Below are 27,369 nucleotides of genomic sequence, written 5' to 3' on the forward strand. Positions count from 1 at the left end.
GTGCTAAGCATACAATATACCCATACAATAACCATGCGTGCATCCACTCCAAAAACGACTCTACACCGTAAAAATTATGAAAATATGCTTTCTTTATCTTTCTTCTCTTAGTTGCTGATTGGAAAAATAAATAACAATCACAATATATACATTTTCTTAAATAGAGCAGGTCAAATAAATAGTTGCTGTTTGCTGAAATAAATAGGGGTGATTATAAATAACAGGGCATAAATACAAGTGCAATATATACAGTCAATTAAATACTTTGAGGTAATAAATACTGTATCAATAAATACTGTCCCAATAAATACTGTACACTAACAAGTCCTGTAGACCTATAAATTCAGTGCAGCAATAAATAGATAAGACCTTAATAAATACAGTATCCCCAATAAATAATTAGAAGTATACAGTACACTTTGTGAATCAGATGACACTTCACTTCTGAAGGGCTGATTTGGCCCAGGCCCAGCTTGTAGGGTGTGAAAGGCTTGAGGGTTACTACTCCCTGGCTGAGGCAAAGGCTGAGGCCTAAACTGAGGTAGATCAAAAGGGGGGAAATTCCAATGCCCTGGCTTCCCTCTCCACACAACCTCTCTAGGTTAGTCCCAGTTCACCCCAGGCACAGTCAGGTGGGTTTCAGCACCTCCCTAGCCCCTTAGAGTAGTCTCTCAGGTCTCCACAGGGCCTTAGGCGCCCTCTACTCCACTTACTGCCCTTTTCTGATGTTCCGACGCCGCTGGAGTCGGGTCGACGCCGTGAGGCGGTTCCGGTTCGGTCTCGGCGGCCTCGGCACAATGTCAGTTCTTTGTCGACGCCGGCAGGCGGTTCCGGTCCGATGTCGGTGGCCTCGGTTCGACCTCTACCTTCGATTCGACGGCGTCGGGCAGTCTCCACACGATGTCGACTTCGGGCGGCTCCGGTCCGATGGCGCACTCGGCTCCGATGACGTCGGCCGGCCTGGCCTCGCTGTCGACTTCCGGCGACTCCGGGGTGCGATCCTCACCCCCGACCTCCGGTGTTCCTCCTCACAGGTTCCGGGCGACTCCGGAGTGCGATCCTCACTCCCGACCTCCGGTGTTCCTCTACCTCGGTCTCCGACGACTCCGGAGGGCGGACTTCACTCCTCCGATGACGCCGCTCGCTCGACCTCGGTTCACCTCCTTCTCGACCCTTGGTATTCCACTCGACCTCCGCCGGCGCCCTCTTACGACCTCAGGCGGCTCCGGGTACGACGTCTGCTACCTCAGTCAGCGCCGCTTCTCCACCTCGGGCTCCAGGTCTTCGGCTACTCGACGCCAGGCTCCAGGGAAACCAACTCTCAGGTCAGAGTCTTGCTATTTTCTTGGTTCTAAGGCCTGTTCCTGCTGTCCAGGTCCTTAGGATGGTGTTCTTCTTTCTTCTTCCCACACAGGGCTATAGGCTGGGATCCATCAGCTGGGACAAGTATCAAGGGTGGGTTTATGGACCCCACTCCAGGCACAAGTTTCCACCCCTGCTGCTTCACTCCTTCCTCCTTCACTCTTGTGCTCCTCTCTCTTCACCAGTCAGGTGCCAACTGCCAGCTCCAACTGCCAACTGCCTCTCTTATCCTCCCAACATTCTAAACGGTCTCCAACTGTCACAGAGTGCTGGATTCTCCTGGAATGTTCTGGAAGGTGCTGGTAGGTTCCAGTGGATGCTGGTGATGTCACAGGAGGCCACCATTTTGTGCTTCAAGCCCTCAGATAGAAGTTTTCAGGGGTAATTAAAATGGCTCCCTGAATCTGCATCAATATGAAAAATGAAAACAACTGAGGGAAAAAGGGCCAAGTCCTACACAACCCCCTTCCAGCCAAAAGCCAGGGTAGACCGATCAATGCCTTGATGGTCTTCCCTGCTTGGGGCGAGAAAAGGTGGACGCAGGCCCGCAACGGCAGGAGCTCCCGCAAGTTCTCCTCCGCTCTGGAACCCAATGGTTCCCTAATGAACCTCCCTGGACCAACAAAACCACCCCACGGGGGCTCCCTAGCTAGTTGTGGCCAGGACCGGCCCCTGGGCCATCCAGATGTCTCTGGCCCGGGTGATCTCGCGGAGTGGGGGGCAGTAGCCCCAGGCCTGTAGTGCCCGTTGACCACTCCGGTCCTCCTCCTTGCAGTCCTAAACTGCCTCTGGTCCTTCCTCCTGGGTTTCGCACCCTTAGGCTGACCAGCCTTCAGGGGCGAGGCTCTCCTCCCCCTAACTCTCCTTCTGGGGTTCCTCATCCTTCCCTGCGAGGCACCCTCAGACCAACACTTCCTCCTTAGTCTAGGGCCTTGACCCCTCAACTGATCCTTCAACCTAGGGTCTAAACCCTTAGGCTGAGTCGGTGTCCGAGGCGAGACCTTCCTCCCTCTGCACCCCCTTCCAGATTTCAGCACCCTCCTAACGGGAAAAGTACCCCTGGAAGTCAATTCTGGGGGGGGCCCTGTTAACAGAGGCCCCACCCGCCAGGTCAGGCAACCCCTGAGCCTGGCATCCCAGCCCAGGACCTAAACCCCGAAACTGGGCCAACCCCAGAACCTCAGGCGCGCTGGTTACAGTCGCCCTGGGTCCTCCTGACACTAGGGGCTCCCCTGCACTGGAGGGCACATCGGGACAGCCTAGGCTCCCAACCTGGGGCTCCCTTGCGGAACTCTCCAGGCCCTGAGACTTCGGTTGGGGCACCTCGGGACACCTCCCCGTCTCACGCCTTCCTACAGATAGGTCGTGAGGCCCTACAACCCTCTCTCCCTGGGACCTAGCTGGGCTATCTGCCACTTCTCTCACCTCGCTGGGTTGGAAGATCCCTGCACTACCCCCTTCAGGTTCACACCCCAATGCCTCCTCAGACACCCTGGTGATGTCTTCCTGGGGTAAATAAACTTCTAGCTCCTGTGAAGCTTCTGGTATGCTGCCACCAGTGTCCTCGCTGGACACACTCATCTGGAGGGCACGCAGCTCCAACTCCTTCATCTGAAGCTCGTGTGCCATCCTTCTCTCCTCCATCTCATGAGCCATTCTCTGCTCCTCCCTCTCCTTCTCCAGCCTTGCTAAGTCCCATGTGAGCTGTCTTTTCTCCCTCCGGTCTGTTAACTTCACTTTAGACAAGCCACCGCTAGAGGCACTGCTGCCCTTCCTAGAAAGTGTCCTGGGCCCTGCTGACAGGTTCCCCACCTCAGGTTGGTACATCTCGCCCACTCAGGTTAGAGGACAGGTTTTGTGCAGTAACAATGCAGGGGGGTACCTTTAGTAATACCTCCTCCCACCACCAGAGTAAATTTGGAAAAAAACAAAAACCCACAATTAGGAAGGCCGCTGTGAGAAAACTCCCGGTGTAGGCCTATGGACTACCCACAGTTATTGTTGAGTATATGTAGGCACAGCTCTATCCCACCGCTGCCACCAATTTATGTTGGAAACGGCCCACTCCCACTCCGCAGGGTGGTGGTGGACCTTCCCGACACAACGGGGTAGCTTGGCTCGAGTGGTCAGGAAACAGGCGCAGTGCTAAGCATACAATATACCCATACAATAACCATGCGTGCATCCACTCCAAAAACGACTCTACACCGTAAAAATTATGAAAATATGCTTTCTTTATCTTTCTTCTCTTAGTTGCTGATTGGAAAAATAAATAACAATCACAATATATACATTTTCTTAAATAGAGCAGGTCAAATAAATAGTTGCTGTTTGCTGAAATAAATAGGGGTGATTATAAATAACAGGGCATAAATACAAGTGCAATATATACAGTCAATTAAATACTTTGAGGTAATAAATACTGTATCAATAAATACTGTCCCAATAAATACTGTACACTAACAAGTCCTGTAGACCTATAAATTCAGTGCAGCAATAAATAGATAAGACCTTAATAAATACAGTATCCCCAATAAATAATTAGAAGTATACAGTACACTTTGTGAATCAGATGACACTTCACTTCTGAAGGGCTGATTTGGCCCAGGCCCAGCTTGTAGGGTGTGAAAGGCTTGAGGGTTACTACTCCCTGGCTGAGGCAAAGGCTGAGGCCTAAACTGAGGTAGATCAAAAGGGGGGAAATTCCAATGCCCTGGCTTCCCTCTCCACACAACCTCTCTAGGTTAGTCCCAGTTCACCCCAGGCACAGTCAGGTGGGTTTCAGCACCTCCCTAGCCCCTTAGAGTAGTCTCTCAGGTCTCCACAGGGCCTTAGGCGCCCTCTACTCCACTTACTGCCCTTTTCTGATGTTCCGACGCCGCTGGAGTCGGGTCGACGCCGTGAGGCGGTTCCGGTTCGGTCTCGGCGGCCTCGGCACAATGTCAGTTCTTTGTCGACGCCGGCAGGCGGTTCCGGTCCGATGTCGGTGGCCTCGGTTCGACCTCTACCTTCGATTCGACGGCGTCGGGCAGTCTCCACACGATGTCGACTTCGGGCGGCTCCGGTCCGATGGCGCACTCGGCTCCGATGACGTCGGCCGGCCTGGCCTCGCTGTCGACTTCCGGCGACTCCGGGGTGCGATCCTCACCCCCGACCTCCGGTGTTCCTCCTCACAGGTTCCGGGCGACTCCGGAGTGCGATCCTCACTCCCGACCTCCGGTGTTCCTCTACCTCGGTCTCCGACGACTCCGGAGGGCGGACTTCACTCCTCCGATGACGCCGCTCGCTCGACCTCGGTTCACCTCCTTCTCGACCCTTGGTATTCCACTCGACCTCCGCCGGCGCCCTCTTACGACCTCAGGCGGCTCCGGGTACGACGTCTGCTACCTCAGTCAGCGCCGCTTCTCCACCTCGGGCTCCAGGTCTTCGGCTACTCGACGCCAGGCTCCAGGGAAACCAACTCTCAGGTCAGAGTCTTGCTATTTTCTTGGTTCTAAGGCCTGTTCCTGCTGTCCAGGTCCTTAGGATGGTGTTCTTCTTTCTTCTTCCCACACAGGGCTATAGGCTGGGATCCATCAGCTGGGACAAGTATCAAGGGTGGGTTTATGGACCCCACTCCAGGCACAAGTTTCCACCCCTGCTGCTTCACTCCTTCCTCCTTCACTCTTGTGCTCCTCTCTCTTCACCAGTCAGGTGCCAACTGCCAGCTCCAACTGCCAACTGCCTCTCTTATCCTCCCAACATTCTAAACGGTCTCCAACTGTCACAGAGTGCTGGATTCTCCTGGAATGTTCTGGAAGGTGCTGGTAGGTTCCAGTGGATGCTGGTGATGTCACAGGAGGCCACCATTTTGTGCTTCAAGCCCTCAGATAGAAGTTTTCAGGGGTAATTAAAATGGCTCCCTGAATCTGCATCAATATGAAAAATGAAAACAACTGAGGGAAAAAGGGCCAAGTCCTACACACTGTATAAAATATGGCGCTCCTGCGTGTTTTATGCTGGTGCTGTAACATTCAGGGTAGACTTGTTTTTGAGTTATAATTGACAATTTTAATCAACAGTAAGGTGTTGAGTGGTGGATGTATGCATCTCATTATGTATAGAGGTTTGAGGGACTATTAATGAAGCATTGACAGTCAGAGGTTTACCATGGCTGTGTGCAAGAATTTCTGTGTTGATCAGCCTAGCGAGCTACTGCAGTGACTCCTAGTGGTTTCAAACAGTGAGCCTATGACTCAAATGCCTTGCATTCTTAACCTCAACCACAGGGAGGTGCCATTGTGTTTGCTTCTGCTGTTGTAAAAATACAGGGAAAGAAGATATGCCACCTAAATTTATGATTAGGTGTTTGCAGCCTGAAAGTTATAGGTAGCGTTTGGTGTCTTGGTAAGTGTGGAATCTTTGGTAGTTTGATCTTATTAACCATGAATGATTACATTACTTCAAGCGTGTCAAAGCCAAAAGACCCTTCAGTGTTATTTATGCAGACATACGCAATAAGTATTAAATGTTTAAAAGTATTAAAAAGTAAAAGTGCCACTCTAAAGGCGAAATGCATATTGTTTAACAAAAATAATTAAAAATCGACCCTTTGTAAAAAAAAAAAAATACAAAATAAAAGCAGATCTGGCTCACCAATCTTGGCATTGAATTGACGTCTTTTTAAGCTGGTGCGCACTAGCAAAATGCCTTTACTCACAGTGAAGAGAGCTAATGACTCAAGTTTCCTCATACTATATGCTTTGGTGGGTGGAAACAACCTTTGAATGACAGCACAACAGACTAATGGATGAAGAGGGCTGACTAACAGTCCCTGTATGCATGTATACAAGTATGTATTTCTATTATGATTTTTTGGGAATACATGAGGCTGGTGAGGCTCCTAAAGCTATCTCTAAGCCAGACCTAAAGAGTGGAGGCAAAGTGTAAGTTAGAGAAGAGGCAGTTACACCACCAAAGCCCATGCAATGATTTGAAATACACACATTAGAGCTAACTGTTTCTTTTTACCTGCAGGCCATGGTGGCGTGTTACCCCGGTAATGGAATGGGCTATGTCCGTCATGTGGACAACCCCAACGGTGATGGTCGTTGCATTACATGCATATACTACCTGAACCAAAACTGGGACGTTGAGGTATGTACCAGCATTGTACCAACAAGGTAATGGACACGCGGAGAACCTGACAGATCTGAGTAGCGGGTACTGGCACCCTTACAGACGACCAGGGAGCCTATGCCGTGTTTCCAATAGACCACTGCTGATCAGGGAACACCTCCCTGAATGCTTCTTTCATATGTGATGGTCCAACCACCATATAAACTTTGTGACTTCACAGTGGCAAATCTCGTGAGCCGGGGATGCAGGAATTTCTATGCTCTGTCACATGTAAGCAAATTTTCCTTTGATTTTTATATTTTGGAAATAATAATGCCCACTCCTCTGCCCTGAGAGGGTTGCAGTGGACAGCCCCTCTTCATAGAATTGAACATTGTCACTCTTACCAGTCATTCTGCTTTTCCTTATTGAACATTGTGTACCTGTTTTGCGCTGTATTAAACCAAAAGAACTGATTGGGTATCGCTTGTGTAACAAACACCCTTTGTCACTTTTAGAAAAGTGGTCTGAGGCGGGGACTGCAGGCCCTTCCTGTTATTTGCATAAATCAAGTACTAGCCAGCTTACATTAATGTGGTTGTCCAACCTGACCCCATATGCCTAGTTAACATATTTAGATTACTAGATTCTGTCAGAGCTCGTCTGCATGTGCACAGAAGACATACTTTGGAGATGGGTTACGGCAGCCCTAGCTTACCCGTGGCTCCACTCTTTAAAACATGACCAGCCACTTAGAGAGACAAGATGGTGGTTTCACTTACGAAAGCAACTAGAACCTGTCCCTTTCCAAAGAGTTCTAGGGTAGACAGGAGGAGGAAGTGAGCAGAAGAGTTTTGGTATTTTGTCTTTTATGTTGCACAAACATGTCCATCAACGCAGGGATACCTCTGTGATCCAATGGACACTACAGCCATGAAAACAATTTCCGGCTTCTCTCCGGACTCTACTGACGTACATTTGTGGTCAAACCCAAACTGTACTTTTGCATAACATTAATTCTTCCCTGCAAGTATTCATCCCACAAGTGATCACAGTGTGAGGGAAGAATACAAAGAGTGCCTACACTGCTACTTGCCCTTTAAGACCCATACTTCTGTTTGTTTTATTTCTCACAGGTGGATGGAGGACTCCTGCAGATCTTTCCAGAAGGACGCTCTATGGTGGCTAACATTGACCCACTGTTCGATAGGCTGCTAATATTTTGGTCCGATCGGCGCAATCCCCATGAAGTGAAGCCTGCCTACTCTACCAGGTAAAAATTTGTTATTCATCAAGCGGCTTCTCTGAAAAAGTAATGTTATCAAAGAGTCATGGCATTTTAGGATCAGTCACCTAGTTGCTCAGAAGTCTTGTGCAAGTTTTCTCTTCTTTCTACAAAGTGTGTTTTTTTTAAAAATGTGGATGACAATATGTAGTATACCATTAAATGCAAATGAGCTGTGACAGACCTGATCTGAAAGTTCTGGCACAGCCCTGAACTCATCTTGGTATTTCATAGGCTAAGAGACCAGGATAATCCCAGATCCCTGGAGGTCTCATTTGGAAATAGTGATTACGTGAAGTGGTCAAAGCATGTACTTCATGTGCCTTGCACCCTGTGATGAGTCAGAGGTCCTCTTTGCATTTTTGTTTTTAATATAGCGCGAACTCGACCCGTAGGTATTACAGCGCTTTACATGAGCACCAGTTACATTACACAAGGACAAATTAATTTTTGACGGGTACAGGGAGATGAAGTGATTTTCCTAGAATCACAGGATGTTGAGCCGATGCCGAGACTCAAACCTAGTACCCCAGCTACAAAGTCGGCAGCTCTGGCCGTAAAGCCACATCCTGCAGACTGAGATTTACCTTCTCATGCAGTAATGCCCATTGCAATACATAATATCCTGATGATCTGATCTTTGATCCCTCAAGTGCCATGCATACTGGAGGCAGAGAAGGTCTCTTTATCTGATAACTGCATGCAAGGTGCAGATTGTGTTAGGCACCATGTGTTATCTCATGGAACATTATTGATGAATGGCAAACTGGTGTGGTAATAACTCCCTTTCCTGTCCAACGTGCTTGACTGACTTGCTGTTGAATGTTAGGTATGGTGTGCATGGTACTTGCACCATTCATAGCTATTCCATATCTATTCTTTACTTACTTTAGAGGATTTGGGAAAGCCTCCTTTTGTCATTGGCCCCGTTTGCTCCGGAATCTTCTGTCATTGGCTTGAGACATTGTCAATCAAACAATGCATCAGCTTACTGGAGCATTTTAGAATCAAAGTGTTTCTACTGGCTGTTTAGGTGTATCCTTCTGCCTCCATTAGAATGCAAGAGGAACTGTTTTACAAGTGTAATCAGTTGGCAACCGACCCACTCACACTGGGAAGGGAGCGTTGGCTAATGCATTTGTAAAATGAATACAACAGAAAAGAAAGAAATAGTTTTTTCCGTAGCATACATTTTCCAGATGTTTATATTTTTACTTGGCCCCTGCCCTCTAATGCACAAACAAGCTGTGGCAAAGCTATTAGGTTTGTTATTTGTACAGCGCGCGCACGCATGCCTTATCCACATGTCAAACAAACATCATATAGACTTTGTAAATACGTTTTTTCACAGTAACCATTTTGTAACCTCATAGGCTTGTAGCATCCTTCTTATAATCGCTACCTTAATTTTTTATTAACTATGTCCTTACACACTATGTCCTTACACTTTCAGGTATGCCATCACAGTGTGGTATTTTGACGCAAAAGAAAGAGCAGAAGCCAAAGACAAATATCGGCTAGGTAAGGAAAATCAATCTTTGTTTGTTTGTTTGTTTGTTTCTTTCTTTCTTTCTTTCTTTCTTTCTTTCTTTCTTTCTTTCTTTCTTTCTTTCTTTCTTTCTTTCCTAGCCCGTCACACGTTTTCTGTTTTTGTATCCACTCTCCCCTTCCTTTATTACTTTATTTTTGTCTTCCTAATTTTTTTCTGTACACTTTCTCTTTTTTCTCCTTTCATACTCACCCCTCTTTTCTTCTGTCTTCCTACCCTTGTCCTTCTTTACTACTTTTCTTTTGCTTATTTGTTTCTTCTGTCATTCCTTATTTTACGCTCTCTAAAAGATTAATTTTTAAATTTTTAAAAACATAATCTATCGTTTCTTTCCCCTTCATTTTTGGTTTCCACTTTTTTCATTGTTTCTGTTGAGATCTGTGCTGTTCTTCTCCTTTTATCCCTTTGTTAGTTACAGCCTTTTTATTTTATCACTCTTCTTTCCGGTCACAATCTCAACAGGCACAGATGTCTCTCATTTCTTCAAAAGACGTTCTTCCCTCCCCATGCCCTTGCCCCTGAGCCTCCCGAGACAAAGAGTGCACCTCAGGGTCACAGGCATTCCAATGCCAAATATCCACAGCCTCTCTCCTGTTTTGATTTTAAAAGCACGCAAGCTCTGCCATGTTGTGCCGTGAACCATATCAATGAGGGCGGGGTGGAGGCTTGTGTGAAACTATAATGCAGCATGAGCATGTCCTAATCTCACAGCTGCAAAGAGGACCGAAACCTCACAAAAAGAAGTGGTAAGCTACACAATAAAGACATAAAGCCGACCACAGAAAGGCAGATAACGCTGTCAGAGCTGGCAGAAGAGGATTGGTGCAGTGGCCAGGGCAGCTGACTCTGGAACACAGGGGCTCACGGTTCGATCCCCGGCGCCAGCGGATGGTTAGCCCAGCACCTTGTGACTCTGGGCAATTGCTTGTTTAATCTTCCTGACGGCCCCCAGCACCGGGGCACCTCTCTGGAGGTAGCTGTGTGCTTTACAAATACTGGTATCTGTTGGTGCTGTTGAGCCACCAACGTTTGCAGTTTGAGCTTTGTGATGGCTAGTTTTAACTCGTGGCTGGTTAAAAAGTTTCAGCACATAATCTCTAAAATTTGTTCTAGGAGCACCGCAGCGAAACAGTTGCATTTTAAAGGCCTGTCTGATGGCAATTTGAGTTGAGAGTTTGAATGCCCGCTGCAGAGATCTGTGTTTAACTTGCGTGCCACATGTTTGAATGCCAGGTAGGACTGCTCAGCAATTCATCCCCTTAGGTTACTGCAACAAGTACAGTCGTGCTGAATAGTAGTAACGCAGAGACGAACTGCATGAGAGTGCACCCATGCAAATTTGCACAGACATTTGCAGATTGCATGGGATTGAATGTACCTTGGTTGGTGATAATTTGCCTTTGAATTTCCAGATCACATAGTTTTGCAGTAGGGCTAGTGTAGTTTTGTACTGACGTTTCCGGATTCCATTTCATTGCACTAGTGCCTGCACCATTTTATTATTATTATTATTTTTTTTTTTTGAAACCTTAATTACAAAATGCAAGAGATATACAAGTATGGGCCTACAACCTTCCGGCCGGCCGCTAGCAAACAGTGAAATCATAAAGCACAGTTACAAAACACAAACGACAAGCGGTAAAAGTCCCATAAATCAAAAGAAGCATTTGCGGCCACACTGCCCAAACCTCCCAAATGGCGGTTCCATTTTAAATGAAAAACGAAAAACAAACCCACAAGGCGGCAAAAGTCTAAGCAACATTATGTGCTCCCCTCGGGGGGACCCTACCAACCTACAGGAATAGGAGGGGGGACGGGCAGGGACAGAGACAAAGTGGGCACGATGACACAGAATCAAGGGAACGAGCAGACTAGGGAGACTGGGCCGCCGCCAAGTCAGGCGTCAGTGGCGGGGTACAAATCCCGCCACGATAGGAGTTCCAGGGGCCCCACACTTTCGCCCATTTCCCAGGCTTACCTCTCGCCACATACACTACCTTTTCCCGAAACATACACCAATCCATATTGTCCTTCCATACCGAAATCGTTGGTGACCTCTGGGAGCCCCACAATTGTGCTATGTCACGCTTGGCCACCATATATCCCAGTGTCACCCACCACGTTTGCGTCACCGTGTAATCAGTCGGCTCCCACACATTCAACAAACATCTCCTAGCCTCGGGGAATAGCGTCACATGCGTGACCGCTTGCAACACCGCATGTACACCACGCCAGAATCGAGCCACCTCCGGACATTCCCACAAAATGTGGAAGAAGGTCCCTAACAAACCACACCCACGCTTACACATCCCATCCACGGCATATCCCATACGCATCAGACCCGGTCTCGTAACGTAGACCCTGTGGAGTATTTTGAGCTGGACGAAACGAAGGCGGGCCGGTATGGCCACCTCTTTCGGGGAGGCCACCGCAGATACCCAATCCTCGTCGTCCAGCTCCAATCCGTCGGCAACCCATGCCTCACGAAGGCCAGCCGGCAGTCCCGATCGATCGTTGATGAGCTTTTTATAAATCAGGGAGATAGTGCCATCCGGTACATGCCCGTCTAGCACTCTGTCCTCCAAAGGGGAGCACTCCGGGATGGACGCAACATCCGGGAATACGGAACACAACGCGTGACGAACCTGTACATACCGGAAGTACTCCCTGTCCTGCAACTGGAATTCCGTTTGCAGCACATCAAACGTTTTAAATCCCCCCCTCGTCCAAAGATCGCCCACCCTGCTGATGCCAATTGTGTCCCACTGCTCGAAGCCTTTCGTAGTCCACAAGCAACCCAGTCGCTCAGATGCATACAATGGCGTCGCCCGGGTCAACCGATCTTTCCACCCCATCGCCAAGTTGGCCGCGTGCCACACCCGTACCGCGACCCGTGTAGCACCCGTCAAACGTGCGTCGAGCGATCTAGAGTAGAGCGCACGATTGTAGTCGCCACCCGGCAACAACAATTTGTCCATTTCAAAAGCCGGGTTAAGGGCGGGCCCATAAAGCCCGTGGTTTATCGCAGCCAGCTGGGAGGCCCAGTAATAACGTTTGATGTCTGGGAGGGCGACCCCCCCCCCCCGTCGTACCACGGGAGCGTCAGCTTCGCGAGGGCGATACGCGGCCTCCCATCCCAAAACAGTTGGCGCTGCAGACCCTCCACCTCCCGAAAGTAACGAGCCAGGACGACGTCCATCGTGTTTTGTAAAGCGTATAAGAACCGTGGCAACGACATCATCTTAAACAGCGCCGCCCGGCCGAGCGGCGAGAGCGGCAAGCGCCTCCAACGCGCCACATCCGCCTTCAAACGCTGGAGGGGGGGGAGTAGGTTCTGTTTATATCGGGCCGCAGAGTCCAGGGTAATAAAAATACCCAGATACTTAAATCCCTGTTGAGCAACCTGGATAGGACAACCCCGCGGGAGGATTGGAGCCTCCCCTGAGAGGACATATGCACAGGATTTAGCCCAGTTGATGACTAGGCCGGAGTTGCGGCCAAATGAACACAGTACATCCACTAACACAATCAACGATTCACGCGGGGAAGCAAGATACAAAAGAATATCGTCCGCGTAAAGGGAGACTCGATCCTCATACTCAGGAGTCCATCGGAGACCACGAATCGAAGGGTGCCACCGCAGCCACTCCGCCAGGGGCTCCAAGGCGAGCGCAAAGAGGAGCGGCGACAGCAGGCAACCCTGCCGCGTGCCCCTGCCCAATTCAAAAGGAGCCGATACTCTACCATTCACCACCACCTGCGCCAGCGGTCCGGAATACAACAATTTCACCCAGCCAATGAATCCCGGGCCAAACCCAAACTTCGCCAGTGTCCCCCAGATATATGGCCACTCGAGCGTGTCGAACGCCATAGTGGCGTCCAAGGACGCCAAAATGGCTGGCTCACGTATGAACGGGACCCTCGAGAGCACCCCATGCAGACGTCGCAGGTTAAGCGCGGTGTTGCGATGAGGGATAAAACCGGACTGGTCCTGATGGATCAGATCGCACACCACGCTGACCAGCCGATTAGCCAGCACCTTGGCCAGAATTTTCGGCTCCGCATTCAACAGCGAAATTGGCCTGTAAGACGCGACCCGATCCCGCGGCCTCCCCTCCTTGTGAATAACCACAATAGTGGCTAGACGCTGGTCCTGCGGGAGGGAACCCGCCGAACGGGCCGCGAGGAACATATCACGGAGATGCGGAGCCAATGTATCCGGCCGCAATTTGGCCTGCACCATTTTATACTCAAAATTTCCCCTAGCCGATGACACTTGTCAGTTGTTGGAAGTGTTTGTTTTTTTCTATAGTAACTTGGCCAAATCTTTGCTCTGGATGCAGTGCACCACCCTATAGGAAACAACACATGCTGGAAGTAGTTTAACATGAGAAATACGTTATTGTCAATATTGATACCCATGGGCTTTTGAGTGTCTTGCACTGAGCTTGGGATATAAGGGCAATGGAAAAAAAACAATGCCATACACCCCCCATCCAAAACACAGTGAGTGAGGAGACAAACACAACAGTAGACAAAGGAAGAAACCTATGTTGAATTTTATGAATGACAACACAAAATGCATATATAATAAAGAGATAGAGGCCTGTAGTGCTGTTACTTTAATTACCTGCTGCCTTCCGCAACGCCCCATTGACCTGTCTCTCTGGCACTCATTCCTGAAACATTGGTTTTCTTGGCATTGCTGACCGTCTGGCCTCATCTCCGTCTTTGAAAACATGTTGTTGTGTCGGATTCAGTTCCAAGTGGTCTGAGTGGTAGCTTCGCCGGAGCGCGGAACGCAGCCAAAAAAGCGTTGCTCTGTCAGAATAGCGGGGCAGGGAGTTGATAGTGGTGTTGTCTATAAAAATGCCATGTTCCCGAGACGCAGAATTCTGTGGAAATTGGGCATTGTTTTGCAGACGGCAAAAATACTCTCAAGGACTTCCTGTTACGTGTGTATGTATTCCAACCGTCGGGCAGGCTCCTGGGTTTGCTTGAAAACCAGGAGAATTGGGTCATTAGTCACATCAGCTTGGCAGGATGGAGAATCTAAATTTATATCGATGGCATGGGAAAAAATAGAAAGGCATTCACGTCTGAGGAGAAAGAACAGGGCTACTCACGCAATGCCTGACCACTAGTTCCTGCCACCCCCGGTCTCTGTGGCTGTGGACACCACCTGCCCTCTACTCTGAGGTTTGGGCCAAAACTTTTCATATCGAGGCCAGTAAAATTAAAGTCAGCTGAATCCACTGAAATGAAAACATTTTTTCATTTGTTAAATAATGTTTGCATTTGTAATCACCCTTAGGGATGTTATACCATCAGGCGAGATGGTGCCAAACTTTATTAAACAGTATATTATTATTAGGGCTCCCGGTTTTATGGTATTTTTTGCTAATTTTATCTGTATTTATCCATATTTATTTTGGGTTTTGTGGACAAAAAAAGCTGAAATTAGTATATTTCCATATTTATTTAACCGATAAATATGCACTCATGCTTGAATGTCTGCCAGGTTTCAGTGATGTGAACACCCACAGAAGATAAATCAGTGCACTTATATGAAAATATGCAAATTTCAGTATCAACCTTGTTGCATATCTACCGCTGTTAAATCCTCTTTACTAAAATTCCTTTCCTATTTAAACCCCTTACCTATCAATTCACACATCTATTGGCCTGGCAGTCATGGCAGAGAGTATTTAGAATTACTAAATAAGCAACCCAATTTCCATTTTTATCCACATTTAAAAATAAATGCAGACAAGAAAATGAATGTTTTCTGTCTGTATTTATCTGTAAAAATCAGTAATAACGGAAAACAGGGAGCCTTAATTTTTATCCAGCAACCCCACCTGACTCTTCCCACCCTTAAACCTTCCTCCCAGCCTGTACAAAAACTCACGACAAAAGACACCAGCATTCACCATGCTCCCTCTTTCATTCCATTCACCGGTCTTTCACATCTGACCCCAGTGTCTCTCTCCTGTCCTCCTTTTGCAAAGGTCCCCCTGGCAAGGCCCCAACATTTCTGGCCTAGTGCATGAGCCTTCCGCTAGTCTGCTGCCTGTCCAAGCAACAGCTAAAGTTTACCCGCAACTTGAAAAGCCACGTAATCCACCCTAATGCAATAGGGAAACAAAAGTACTTATCTAAACCCTAGGGGAAAGGGCGGGGAACAGAAATAACCTACCCGATGCCGGCTACAGGACAACAGCGCAACCTACACTGCCTTATTACCGGGGAAAACATTGACTATGAATCATCCAATCCCCATCCCTCCAAGGGTCTTATTGTACCACCCGCCCGAAAACCACTGGGGGTGGACCTCCTTCAGGGAGCCACCTCAAAGACCCCGTTCTAAACCTACGACAAAGTCTGCATCATAGGCAGTGAGAGTGTGACCCTTAGAAAGCACAAGAACCTATTGTATGCACACACAACTTTCCAGTCCCTCCAGTACTATCTAATACATAACACGACACATAGATTTTGCTCACAATTGTCAGGGCTGCTGCTACAAAGCTGATCTGTCATACCGACTGAAGTGAAAATCCAGGGAAGGGTAGCTACAATCGATTGGCACCAAAATGGGACTTATCCTCATTAGAACCCACATGCTGCTCAGTAAACAATCTCACAGAAAAATCTTTGGACCACACTTCTGGTAGAACAGAATGTAAAACTAATCTAGGAGTGTCCCTTCAAGGCAGTCTGTTTATGATGGCCCAAACTAACCATGTAATTAGCAACATCTTGCACCATGTTTTGAAACTCACACCTTTGTCTCTGAGAGCTATGACCATTGGCACCTTAGTCGGTTCCAGATTAGGCGATGCTAGCTCTCTATATTTGGGGGCCGTGGACAAACAGCAGCGTCATAAACAGGTGGAACAATATTCAGGAGTATGTCTGGCCCCTGGTTTGTGAAGAACCCACACTTGCAGGGCTGTGTGAGAACAGTATGTGGGGCAGATATCCAAAACTAATCTACAAGAGTCATTTTGGTTGCAGGAAAAGGTCCCTCTGGTCGCAAAATATGAATGTATACACTGAGGGCCAGATGTATGACCTTTTTTTGCGGTCACAAACGGAAAATCGCAAAATAGGTCTGCCTCATGTACAAACCCTTTTTGTGATCGGTAACCTATTACTGGGTCGCAAAATAGGGTTTGCGACTCGCCATTAGGAAGGGGTGTGCCAAGGGCGGCCCTTCCTAATAGCAACTTGCACTTCAATGTGCGATTGTTTTGCAACCGCAATTTTGGTCGCAAAACATTCACAGTTTGCCACCTACTTCAGGTAGGTGGTAAGCCACTCGCAAAGAAGAAGGGGTCTCCAGGGGACCCCTTCCCCTTTGTGACTGGCATTCAAAATATGTTTTAAGAGCAGGGAGTGGTCCCATGGACCACTGCCTACACATAAAAAATGAAACAGTAGCGTTTCATTTTGCTTTTTTTAAATGCATCCCGTTTTCCTTTAACCCCTTCAGCGCTGCGCAGATTTCCGCGCGGTGCTGAAGGTTCCGAGCGCCGGCGGGGCCATGACGGAACGGTTCCGTCATAAGCACAGCCCAACCGACGTGCATGACGGAACCGTTCCGTCATAAGCGTCGAAGGGGTTAAGGAAAACAGACTGCATTTAAATAAAAAAACTGCTTTTTTGAAAAAGCAGTCCCAGACATGGTGGTCTGCTGACACTAGCAGGCCACCATCCCTGGGAGTGCTATCCATTCCTAATGGGGTCGCAAATTGCACCTGCATCATGAATATTAATGAGGCAGGCAATTTGCGGCCCCATTAGGAATCGCAAACAGTGTCTGAGACACTTGTGCATTCCTATTTGTGGTTCGCAAATTGCTAGTCGCAAAACGACGCAGTTTGTGACTCGCAAATTGGTAGGGTCTTACATCTTGCCCTCAGTGAGCATTCCAGCTGTCTACATATGAATTGTGCAGTTTGACTAGTTTAGAAATCCCGCTTTGGAGCACACACATCCAAGCTGTATTTTGCACCCACAATCAATACTTTAGGATCAAATTTTAAGACTCCTCTTCCTAACCACCGTAGTCAGTGGCATGATTCATTCTTCAATAAAGGGGAAACTGCAGCGATTTTATCTCTAGTCCTCCCTCGTGCCCATCCCCAGCAATTCTGTTTCTCTTGGCCCATTTTCTTTTGTAAATTTATATTTTGTGTATTAAAGGCTGTATAACATTTTGATAATATTTTATTATCTCCAAACTCCTTTTTTGCTGGCAAGAATTATTTGCATCTTTCTTTTTCTTCCAACCTGACTGTGATTGTAGGGACCACATTTTTGTAACTCACAGAGGTGAGGTATTCTCTCTCTTAGGAGATTTGGCTTAAGCAGTGCACCAGTAAGCTGTATATAGATATATAAATAATTCCATACATTTCTGTCTCTTTTGATAGGTGGCATTTATTTGCCAGTTTACTTGATTTTACACCCACTATACATGTAATGAATGAGATGTAGCAAATTCTGTTCTGTTTATTTTTACCTCCTCTTTAAAGAGAGGAAACCTCCTGTATTGGAGCTTCCAGTTCTATCAGGTGAGTCTATTTCAGTGGCTTATGTATCTTTTTGCCGTAGAGGTCTATGCTTGTGTTGGACAGGGAGGTCCTTCTGTTGAATGTCTTTAAGAAGTATCTCTAACCCACTATCGACTCACTCCTTCCTCATTTTTACCTGCAGTGGTAACATTTCAGATTCGAAGAGTGTGGAGCCATATGTTATAATGTATGTACTAGCTGAGGTAATAGGTTTCCGTGTCCAATAGGAATAGATTTCCTTTATTCCTACTCATGTACATTGTTGCTACATGTCTCTTCAAGTTTTAGAAATAATCTTGAGTCCTCCAGCGTTCATTGTTAATAGGTGTAATCAATAATAGCTTCACAAACACACAATAAAGCCTTAGAGAAATTCCAATTTCCTTGGCTTGTGCTCTTCACCACAGGCCCACTTACAATTTCAACCATGTAGCAGTGTCAGCCAACATTATTTCCTAAAATGAAATTTGTAGTCCTCAGTTCTCTTATCCAAAGTCTTCCATATGTTTGTGGTTTCCTCTGCAAAAGGGTATCTTAATGTTTTCTGTGATGAGAAGTGGCATTTTGCCTGTTGTATTTTGTAACCGGAGAATCCTGTGAATTGATGTTGTGTTACCTTAATTAGATTTCTGATTGATAGCTCGCTGAGACAAGCACCCCATGCGTCTGAGAGGGAAAGGGACTCAAAGGCTGAGTACACAAATGTAGCTTTCACTGACTGCTCCATCTCCTTATGAATCCGAGCTTTGTCTCAGAAATTCTATTCATGCTCCTGAGTATGACTGCAGAACCTCCTCTGGAATATTATAAAATGGTTTCCATCCTTTCGAGAATTTGTAACACTATATTATCATTTGTTCTTGTGAACGTGGTTTGTTGGCGCAAAATATTTGTGTATTCTCTAACTAGACCCTGATCCAAACATTTTCTCCTACCAATTAAGTCTTTCTGGGAATCCTCAAATTAAGCCTGTCTGGCCTGCATTATTACGAGATTTGGTCTTGGGTCTCAGTCACTACCTGCATTCAAAACTATTCTATTTAGCTGTTACTAGGTGCAACTCTATGCCAATCACAGTGGGGTGCTTCGTTTTGCCAGAATTAACGCACTGCTTGTCTTTAGAGATATCTTTGTGTTCCTTCTCTCTTTGGGACTTCACCTATTTATAGGGGATGCCTTTCATAAATTGTCCTGTGTGAAGTCTTTGAAGGATATGGTTCCGTTATAACCAGATAGCAGTTATCCCCACTCCCCCTGATGACCTGCATGAAATATACAGGTACAAGTGCCAGATCAAGCTGATTATATAGGAATGCCCATCTTCCAACGTGGCCTCCAACATGGCTCCACGCAGGAGATGTACCAGAGCTTGTCTAAAGGTAGACATCTCTTTATGTAGCCTTCATAAATAAACGAAGTGTCGTAGAATACCATTTGGTTACCTAAATACCCTTTTAAGATTACCATGCTTCGGCAGTGGACAGATGGTCAAGAGAGACCCAGGGATGAAGGAAGTAGCAGGTCTTTGTTATGTAATAATTGAACACCGTCCAGAAGCTTTTACATTTTTAAGTGTGTTTTTCAGATGTTTTAATTCAGAAGCATTTACTTTGGTCTTTGTAGTATCCTGTTCATGTTAATATCCAGCCATTAAATCACCTCCTGCTCAGTGTGTAAATGTGCTGCATGCTGCATGGAATGTTGGAGTGATGATGCGTATTGGAATGTTGGGTGCCTGTGACGTGAAGTTGACAGTTGAGAATGGGCTGAGCAGGAGGCAGGCTGCTCCTGTTGGGGCTGCTACACAAGAACTCTTCTACCTGTAACTTATCTAAAAAAAATCTACTAAAACTACATCTTGCCTGTTACTACAGTCTTCTACATGCAATGCCTCAATATCCAAGAGGGTGTATATTTAGAATAGGAAATACAATCTTCTTGGAAGGTGGGGGTGGGGTTGTATGTGTGTGTGTGTGTGTGTGTGTGTGTGTGTGTTTGTACATACACACACACACACACACATACTTAGTTGTATTCTGTGGTGTCCAAAAGAGGTGACTACGTCCTGGGGATGCATTGCTTGACTTATCACCGCAGAATCCAGCAACATATACTTTGTTTCTTTAGCCTTTACATCTCCAGACATGACATGGTTGAAAGTAAAACATTATTTTTTAATATTGTATGTTAAGAATAATCCTTGCATTGGAAGACTCATGGATCATTTTTCTTTTTTCTTTCCCAGCAGCCAGCGGACAGAAAGGTATTCATGTTTCAGTTTCTCAAGCAAACAGCACCTAAAAGAGCCACAGGAAGTGCGAGATTTCCAAAATGGAGTCATTTGTGGCTCATAAGAGAAACAAACTAATTACTTCTGCTGCTAATGGTCCGGTGTGTCTTTTTAATCTCTATATTTGTTGAGGTCATTGTCTTGGTGGTCTCCCCTTTTCAGTTTGGGACCTCCAAAGATCTGTTTCAAAACTGGACACCCAGGATTTGCGTTTGTGGACATGCTGGACGGCAAGGCCCTGAGAAATAAGTGGCGAGTGTGATTTTAGGTCCATGTCTGCAATTCAGAACATGATGTTAAGGATATTCGGCCGAAGATTGCATACGGATATGTGGGTTTGGAAATTTATTGCAGATGACATCTGTGAACTTATATTAGCTGACCATCAGCTATGTATCACATTCTAATGACTACTATGACACCCGGAAGCTAACCAGACATGGAGCATTGACTGGGGTGACGTATGGCGTGCCCAAGAATTTCATTGGGAGGCTTGACCGCTGCTTGCTCAACCTGCAAAGACATTGGGCCTCATTTATGAAAAGTGACGCATCACTGCGTGAAAACAGTGATGCGCCACTTTTCACTGCGCCCTCCCTGCGACTCCAGTGATGCGTCATATTGACAGTATGACGCATCATGTCGCAAGGAGTCACAGATACGTCAGTATTTCTGACGTATCTGTAGGCGCAAAAGTGACGCAGGGGCTCATAAATGAGCCCCATTGTTTTGTTGAAAAAACATTTATTTAATGATGGAAAAGTAAGGTAAAGAAGTTGTAACCAGGTATTTTTCATCTTTTGATTGCGTTTGTCTTTTGATGAAATGCAAAGCCCGGGTAAAGAAGATTGGGATAGAAATACCAGTGATATCACAAAAAATATTCCAAGCAGTCTATGCCCCGCGTTCATACAGTTTCCTTTTTCAGATCAGGATACACAGCACCTTGTAGGCTTTGTCTAAAACTAGAAAGAAATGGTTATTAAGGGACAATATGATCACACAACTGGTCATTCAAGCAGGAAAGCTGCTCTTTTCATGTTTTACCTCCAGGGCCGGACTGGCCGTAGACGGCACTGGGCATTTTGCCTAGAGGACCGGAAGGGTGGGGGCTGGTTTTGGACCAGTGGGGGGCGTTTTTGGTACATGGGGCCAGTTTTGCAGCAGTGTTGCAATATTGGCGCCCTGTACCAAAAGCAACTTCAGTGCCTTCCGCGCCCCCCTCCCCAGCGGCTGGTGCCACTCCATTGTCAGGGCCGGTTTGTGTTCTCAGTCCGGCTCTGTTTACCTCATTTGGTTTAGTCAGTGTTGTTTAATCAGAAACACAGCACTTACACAATTCCCTCATTCACCACATCACTGAACTCAAGAGCTCAGTCACTTCTGTGGAGTCTCATTCATCCTCCGCCACTTGCCTCGCATACAGTCAAAGCAATAGAAACTGTTATTCCACTTATTACTGGCCTAATTGTTTCAATGCAGTCTTACTTGTTCCCAGTATGGCCTGCTTCATACACGTCAGTAGACTCTTGCATGCTTCCTACTATGCTGTTTGTATGCATTGCAATAGATTATGAATTCCTGACCAAGCCTCATTCTTGGATTTCTCAGACCGCAATTGGCTACAAATATATCCGTTTCAGTAGTGTTGCAGTTTCTCAAATATTGAAGTTTTAGCATAAATTGTGAAACCTGGGTTTAGACAAACTATGCCCTATGCTGAGATGTTGGTCCAATAATAATGAACCAATACCCCATTAAATGTTGTAAATCCCACTCTGAAAGCACTGTATCATCACTTTTTTTTTTTGCAGAGTTTTATATAGCGCAAACTTGACCCGAATCCAATCAGGTATCAGAGCGCTTTACAGAGCACCAGTTACGTTACATGAGGACACACATTCATTTTTTGTTAGGCACAGGGAGATTAAGTGATTTGCCCGGAATCACAGGATGTTTAGCGTCATTACTGAGACTCAAACCTAGTTCCCCAGGTCCGAGGTCGAGTGCCCTAGCCGTTAGGCCAACTCCTCTATTTGAAAATGTGTAAAGAGTGCGCCCATTGTTATAAATATAAGGGGAATTATGGACTCTCCCTGAGGACCATTGCTAGTTTTTCCTTACACTTCATGGCTGGTCTTGGCTTAAAGAGTGGGCCTTTCAGTTGTCTTTGAGTGTCTGGCCAACTTTGATGTGACGTGCTTGGTCAAAAACTTGCCCCAAGTAGCGTGACTGGCAACATTGACCTAAGGAGTGTATACTAAGATGATGGGAAAAGAAGCTGAAGAGTGCCCAAATACCAAAGGTACTAAAGCCTTTAGAAAACATCACAACCAGGACAAAATTGCTACTCACCAAAATATATTAGGAAAAAACATGACACATGAATTTGTTAGTGCATTCAGTTCTATGTGGGGTGATAATGAAGCAGATGAGTTCCTCACTGTTTGAAAAGGTTAACGTTAAGTTCTTCATTTTTAAATAAATGGCTATTATCATTTTTATAATAGACTTCCCTGAAAGCTTTCTCTGCTGAGATCGCCTAAGCACCATAACCAGATTGGAAGTTTGCATGGCATGACCTCTGGAACATTTGGACAGAATGGTAGAAATCTCTGTTATCTTTATAACTCTTCAAACTAGTGGCTGAATCAGGTCTTTCGAGAGAACAATCAAATTTATCATACCAACGACTCCCACCTGAAACAAAAATGCACTGACCAGCATACTGAATAGCTCAGGCCCAGATTTTTTTAACTCCTTTTTCCTTCTTTTCCCCTGCACAAAGGGTCCTCTTTGTCTTCCCCCATTCCCGATGACGTAAGTGTGTTTCTCTCTAGAAGTAGTGTCTTTCTACAAAATGTGTTGAAGCAAAATAAAGGGCTTTGCACCTGCTCTCCTTCTGAAAGCCTCTAGCCACTCACTTTGTGCCCAGAAGAAGACCTAAAGAAAGTCAAGAAGTGATTGAAACCTTCCTTCCTCTTCAAACAGGCTTTTAGACTTAAATGCAGCTGAAACGAAACTATGATCTTATTAGACTCTGCTGTCAATGCTGTAGAGGTCGTAATCTGGTAGCAGGTAGCCTCTCTCCCCTTGCTAAAATGCAATGAAGTGGTACAATGTAGAACAATCAAATAAAACACATCTCTTTAAATTTGTGTCAAATAATCGTTTTAGTTGGTCTGTTTGCAAACCACTTCCTGTATTTGGTGGTGTAATGTTGCATTGCAGAAGTGCCCCGCTAATCGCCTAGTAAGCATTGATTTTTATGTTTAATGGATCAAATCACAGAATAGTTTTAAAAATGTATTTGCATATATTGAAAACCGCAGTACTCCATGATTTTTATTTCTTTACACATTATGGAGAAAAGGGATCTCCTTTTGGAGGAAACTGCTCCTTAATATTTGGCATCAACTGAAGGCATAATATTTTGTGCCATGTGAAACAGTGGCATACTTCATTAGAAGTTTCATCCATTACATCAAAACTTTACCCGTCGTACTGAGCTGTGTGTTAAAGACTCTATAGTAATTCACTGATAACCTGGGATGGATTATCTTTTCTGGCTATATTTTAAAATCGTTGTTCAAATTTGTATTTTATTTGATTTTTGTTCTTGGATGCGACAGAAAGAGTTCTGTGCCATTTTTTTCTGTACAGAGATGATTTTATTTTAAATTTTCCGTGACCAGCCAACTGAAATAAACTATTACCTCAGCCATCTGTGTGGTGGATGTGATTTTTTCCTGAGCTTGCTATCCAAAAGCCCATATTCCTCTTCTCTCACTCTTGCATATTGAACTAAAAAACACACACTTGCCTGCTTTTTACAATGATCTGTTGTGTCTAATATTTGTAATAGGAATCGCTTGTGGACTGTTTAATATGGACAAGTATGTACATCATCACCCTGCTTGATTTACGTCACTCTTGAATTTGCAAGGGAGCTTCTAAAGCCATCACATAACAAAACTTCGTCAGGTTTTCAGGATGTATAACAAATATGCAATTAATCTACACTGATGTTGATATTGTACTTAGCGAACACAAGGAGACAATGGACGGAGTGCTGAAACCTTTCAGACACTCATCCCCACTCACTGCTTAATTTGAGCTCGTGGTTTCCGGTGCTCAGCACCGGCACTTAATTATTAACACCAGTGCTTTTCATGAGCAGCAGTTAAGGACATGTTCGTTTTTGGAAGGCACAGGGAGGTTAAGTGATTTGCAGTGAATAACAGCATGTTTAGTCGACGCCCAGGTTCCCAGCTCTGAAGTCGGAAGCTCTAGTCATTATACCACATCCCCTCCCCACTTTCATGGTTAGTAGTTGGTTCTGTTTTAGGCGGTGCTAAAAGGAGGAATGGGCTGGTGCAAGCTGGCTCCTGACCAGAGCCCCAGCACTTATTTTTTTACAAATTGAACACTGCCCCCAATTACTATTAGATCTGGTTTGAGTCCATCGTCGTTCTTTAGCTCACTTCGCCACCCCAGTTCAGACCCAGTCATATGCACATCAGTGTCTTGACCCTGTTCCTCATGGGAACCGTCCAGCCCGAACTGCCAAGCCAGGTCTTCTCTGGACCTGAAACAGGCATCCTGGGACCGAATTCGGGGTAACACACCTCATCAACCAGGCTAGCTTAAATCCAGTGGGAAAGTGAGCAAGGGACCCAAGTCTGGGCATACCCTGCCAACTTAGGGCGAACAAAGCAAGCACAAGGAGACGATGGACGGACTGCTGCAACTTTTCAGACACTCACCCCCAGTCATTATTAGATCTGGGTTGAGTCCATCATCATTCTTTAGCTCACTTCGCCACACCAGATATTGTTATTATACATATTTCATGTGGATATGCTGAAAACATTTTTTAAAGTTTCCAAGAGCCCAGCACTGATAAACAAATTTGTGACTTTTGGCTCTGCTGTTGTAGTGTAGGCAATATTTGGAGCCTAAGCAGAAGATTGCAATGCATGAGATGTAATCAGAGCCCATCCCTATCAATTTATGAATTGTTCTACGATGGTCTAAGTATTGAGATGCTTGGCAAAAATGACTTACCTTTGTGATCGGACCTTTTAAGGAAGGTCATTATTATGAGAGTTCCCCAGACATGTACATCATCAGTAATAACTGAGTTAGTCAGCCTCATTCATTACACATACTGGCAGTGTGAACAGATTGTAAAATGATTTTACAATCCAAACCCAAATAAAAGTGCCAACTGCATATTAACAGACCTAACAGCTGTTTTTGCAGCACGAAAACATTTCTAGATTCACATACTCTGTGCAATCACGCCATCTAGTTGTAGGGTCCAGAAGTGTCTTTTTTCCACCCAAAACGTTTGTTTGCTAGTGGGTGTGAGCCGACATATGCAGAGCCCCTATATGACCACAATGCCTATGTGCGTGCCCACCATCTTAGATGTTTTTTACCCGCTGTTGGGTACAGAGGTGCATCGGAGAGCTCCTGACTTTTTTCTACAAAAGTTAACAAGAAATCCTCAAAGAAGAAAAGCAGTTGAGGGAAGGGAACTAAGATAGGCACTAGGTTGAGGCACAAAAAGCTTGGGGAACACCAAGGCATCGAACACGGACGGGGTGTACATGGTTAAAAAGACACGCTATTGAGACCTTAAGCCCACAGTGCCACATGCCTGTGAAACACCTAATTTGTCGAGGGAGAAGACACTCAGACACACACCCAAGACACAAAAGCTTGGTACTACAAGCCACAACCTAGAACCACTAACAGCTATGCCTTCAACACTGAAGAGACACAAAGTCGGAGGAGAGCAAGGAACTTCCTATCCTACCGGGAAAGAAAAACTCACTGGTAAGGATATGCCAAAAGTCTTTACCTCAACTTCTGAGGATGATCAAGCGTAGAGAGGGAAGAAGGCATGGCCTGCCTTGAAGGAAAAAGTTTATGTGAAACCTAAGACATGATTTTGGTGATGTTAAGAGAAAGAGGAGGTCTTTCGAGGTCGAGATGGAGAACTTGATGAAAAAGAAGGCAGCCTTAGAGGAAACCATGACACCTTTAAAGGAATCAAGATTGATAGGCATTAGGAGACCCACACAGGACATTGTACTGACACAACAGGAAGAAACATTTAAAGAAAGACTGGACACAGATCTGGGGGAAGATTATGAATGTATTTTTGAAGTCGAATTGAAGACTTGGGAGTAGATGAACCACAGGAGGAGATGCTGTGGGAAGATGTCGAGGCAGACTCACCTCAGAAGGAGAAGGAATCCTATACTTCGATGCCTTCCCCGCCAGACAACAGATCAACATACCACACAGCTGTGAAGAAGGCGGTGGCAGTCTTCGGCATGGAAACGGCGGTAGAAAAAGAGGAAGCATGCTTCTTCCTCAAAACTCTAACTCCAGCCTACAAGAGGGACCATGCAGGTCCCCAATATTGTGATGCAGTGCAGAGAGGTCTTGTCAAAACGGCAACGTCAAAAGTGGTCACACCATGCATAGAGAAGAAATATAGGGCTTCAACACAATACCTCAAATATATTCAAGGCCATGTAGAGTCAGACTCCCTAACCGTCTCCACAGCGAGGAAGAGATCTGTGTCCAGAATGTCCATGGTGGCCCCTACCGGATAAGGAAATTAAAAGAATGGAGGCTGTACAAAGGAAAATGGAGGGATGCAGCCACATAATGGAGAATTGTTAATTCCAACACTATTGAATCAACATGCCCACCAAAACTGGGAGGATATGGAGGACCTCATGTCTCACTTCCTGGAAGAGTAACAGAAGAGGGTGAAAAGCATTATTGAGGGAGGCAAGAACATTGCCAACTCATGCCCCAGCCTTCTACACTGCTGACACAGCAAGTGGGCAGCTGGCCATGGAGTCGGTCATGAGGAAACATGAATTAGAGGATAGGGAAGGCAGATGTTAAGTGCACAATGTTAGAAGCAGCCAGGGACCAGACAGTTTTCATGCCATGTGTAGTTGCAACGGGAACCCCCAAGCCTTTTATTTTCTCGAGGAAGAGGTGGAAACTCTAGATGAGCTCCTGCTGGGTCCTCTAAATGTCTCTAACTTTATTCCGACTACTCAAAACACTCCTGTAGGAGGTGGCATAAAGGAATTCCTCAACAACCGAGAAGCCATTTTTGCTGACAAGTGGGTTGTAAATATCGTTTGCCATGGTTACTGTATAGACCTCA

General features: G+C 46.0%; 1 protein-coding gene across 6 annotated transcripts in view; it reads left to right on the forward strand.

Annotated features, from left to right (window-relative positions):
- The window catches only part of LOC146798507 (uncharacterized), a 152,679-nt gene extending 128,790 nt beyond the window's left edge, over positions 1–23,889 (forward strand). For 3 of the 6 annotated variants that reach the window (XM_085625785.1, XM_085625783.1, XM_085625784.1), the window contains exons 3-6: positions 6,379–6,498; positions 7,596–7,732; positions 9,198–9,265; positions 20,121–23,889. In XM_085625785.1, the coding sequence (XP_085481911.1) occupies positions 6,379–6,498; positions 7,596–7,732; positions 9,198–9,265; positions 20,121–20,176 (381 nt within the window). In that variant the 3' untranslated portion in view covers positions 20,177–23,889. The remainder of the gene's footprint in view (positions 1–6,378; positions 6,499–7,595; positions 7,733–9,197; positions 9,266–20,120) is intronic. The other 3 variants (XM_085625788.1, XM_085625787.1, XM_085625786.1) reach the window with 1 other exon arrangement.
- Positions 23,890–27,369: the final 3,480 nt, after the last annotated feature.

This window comes from Triturus cristatus, chromosome 9 (assembly GCF_964204655.1).
Source record: "Triturus cristatus chromosome 9, aTriCri1.1, whole genome shotgun sequence".
Classification (NCBI taxonomy): domain Eukaryota; kingdom Metazoa; phylum Chordata; class Amphibia; order Caudata; family Salamandridae; genus Triturus; species Triturus cristatus.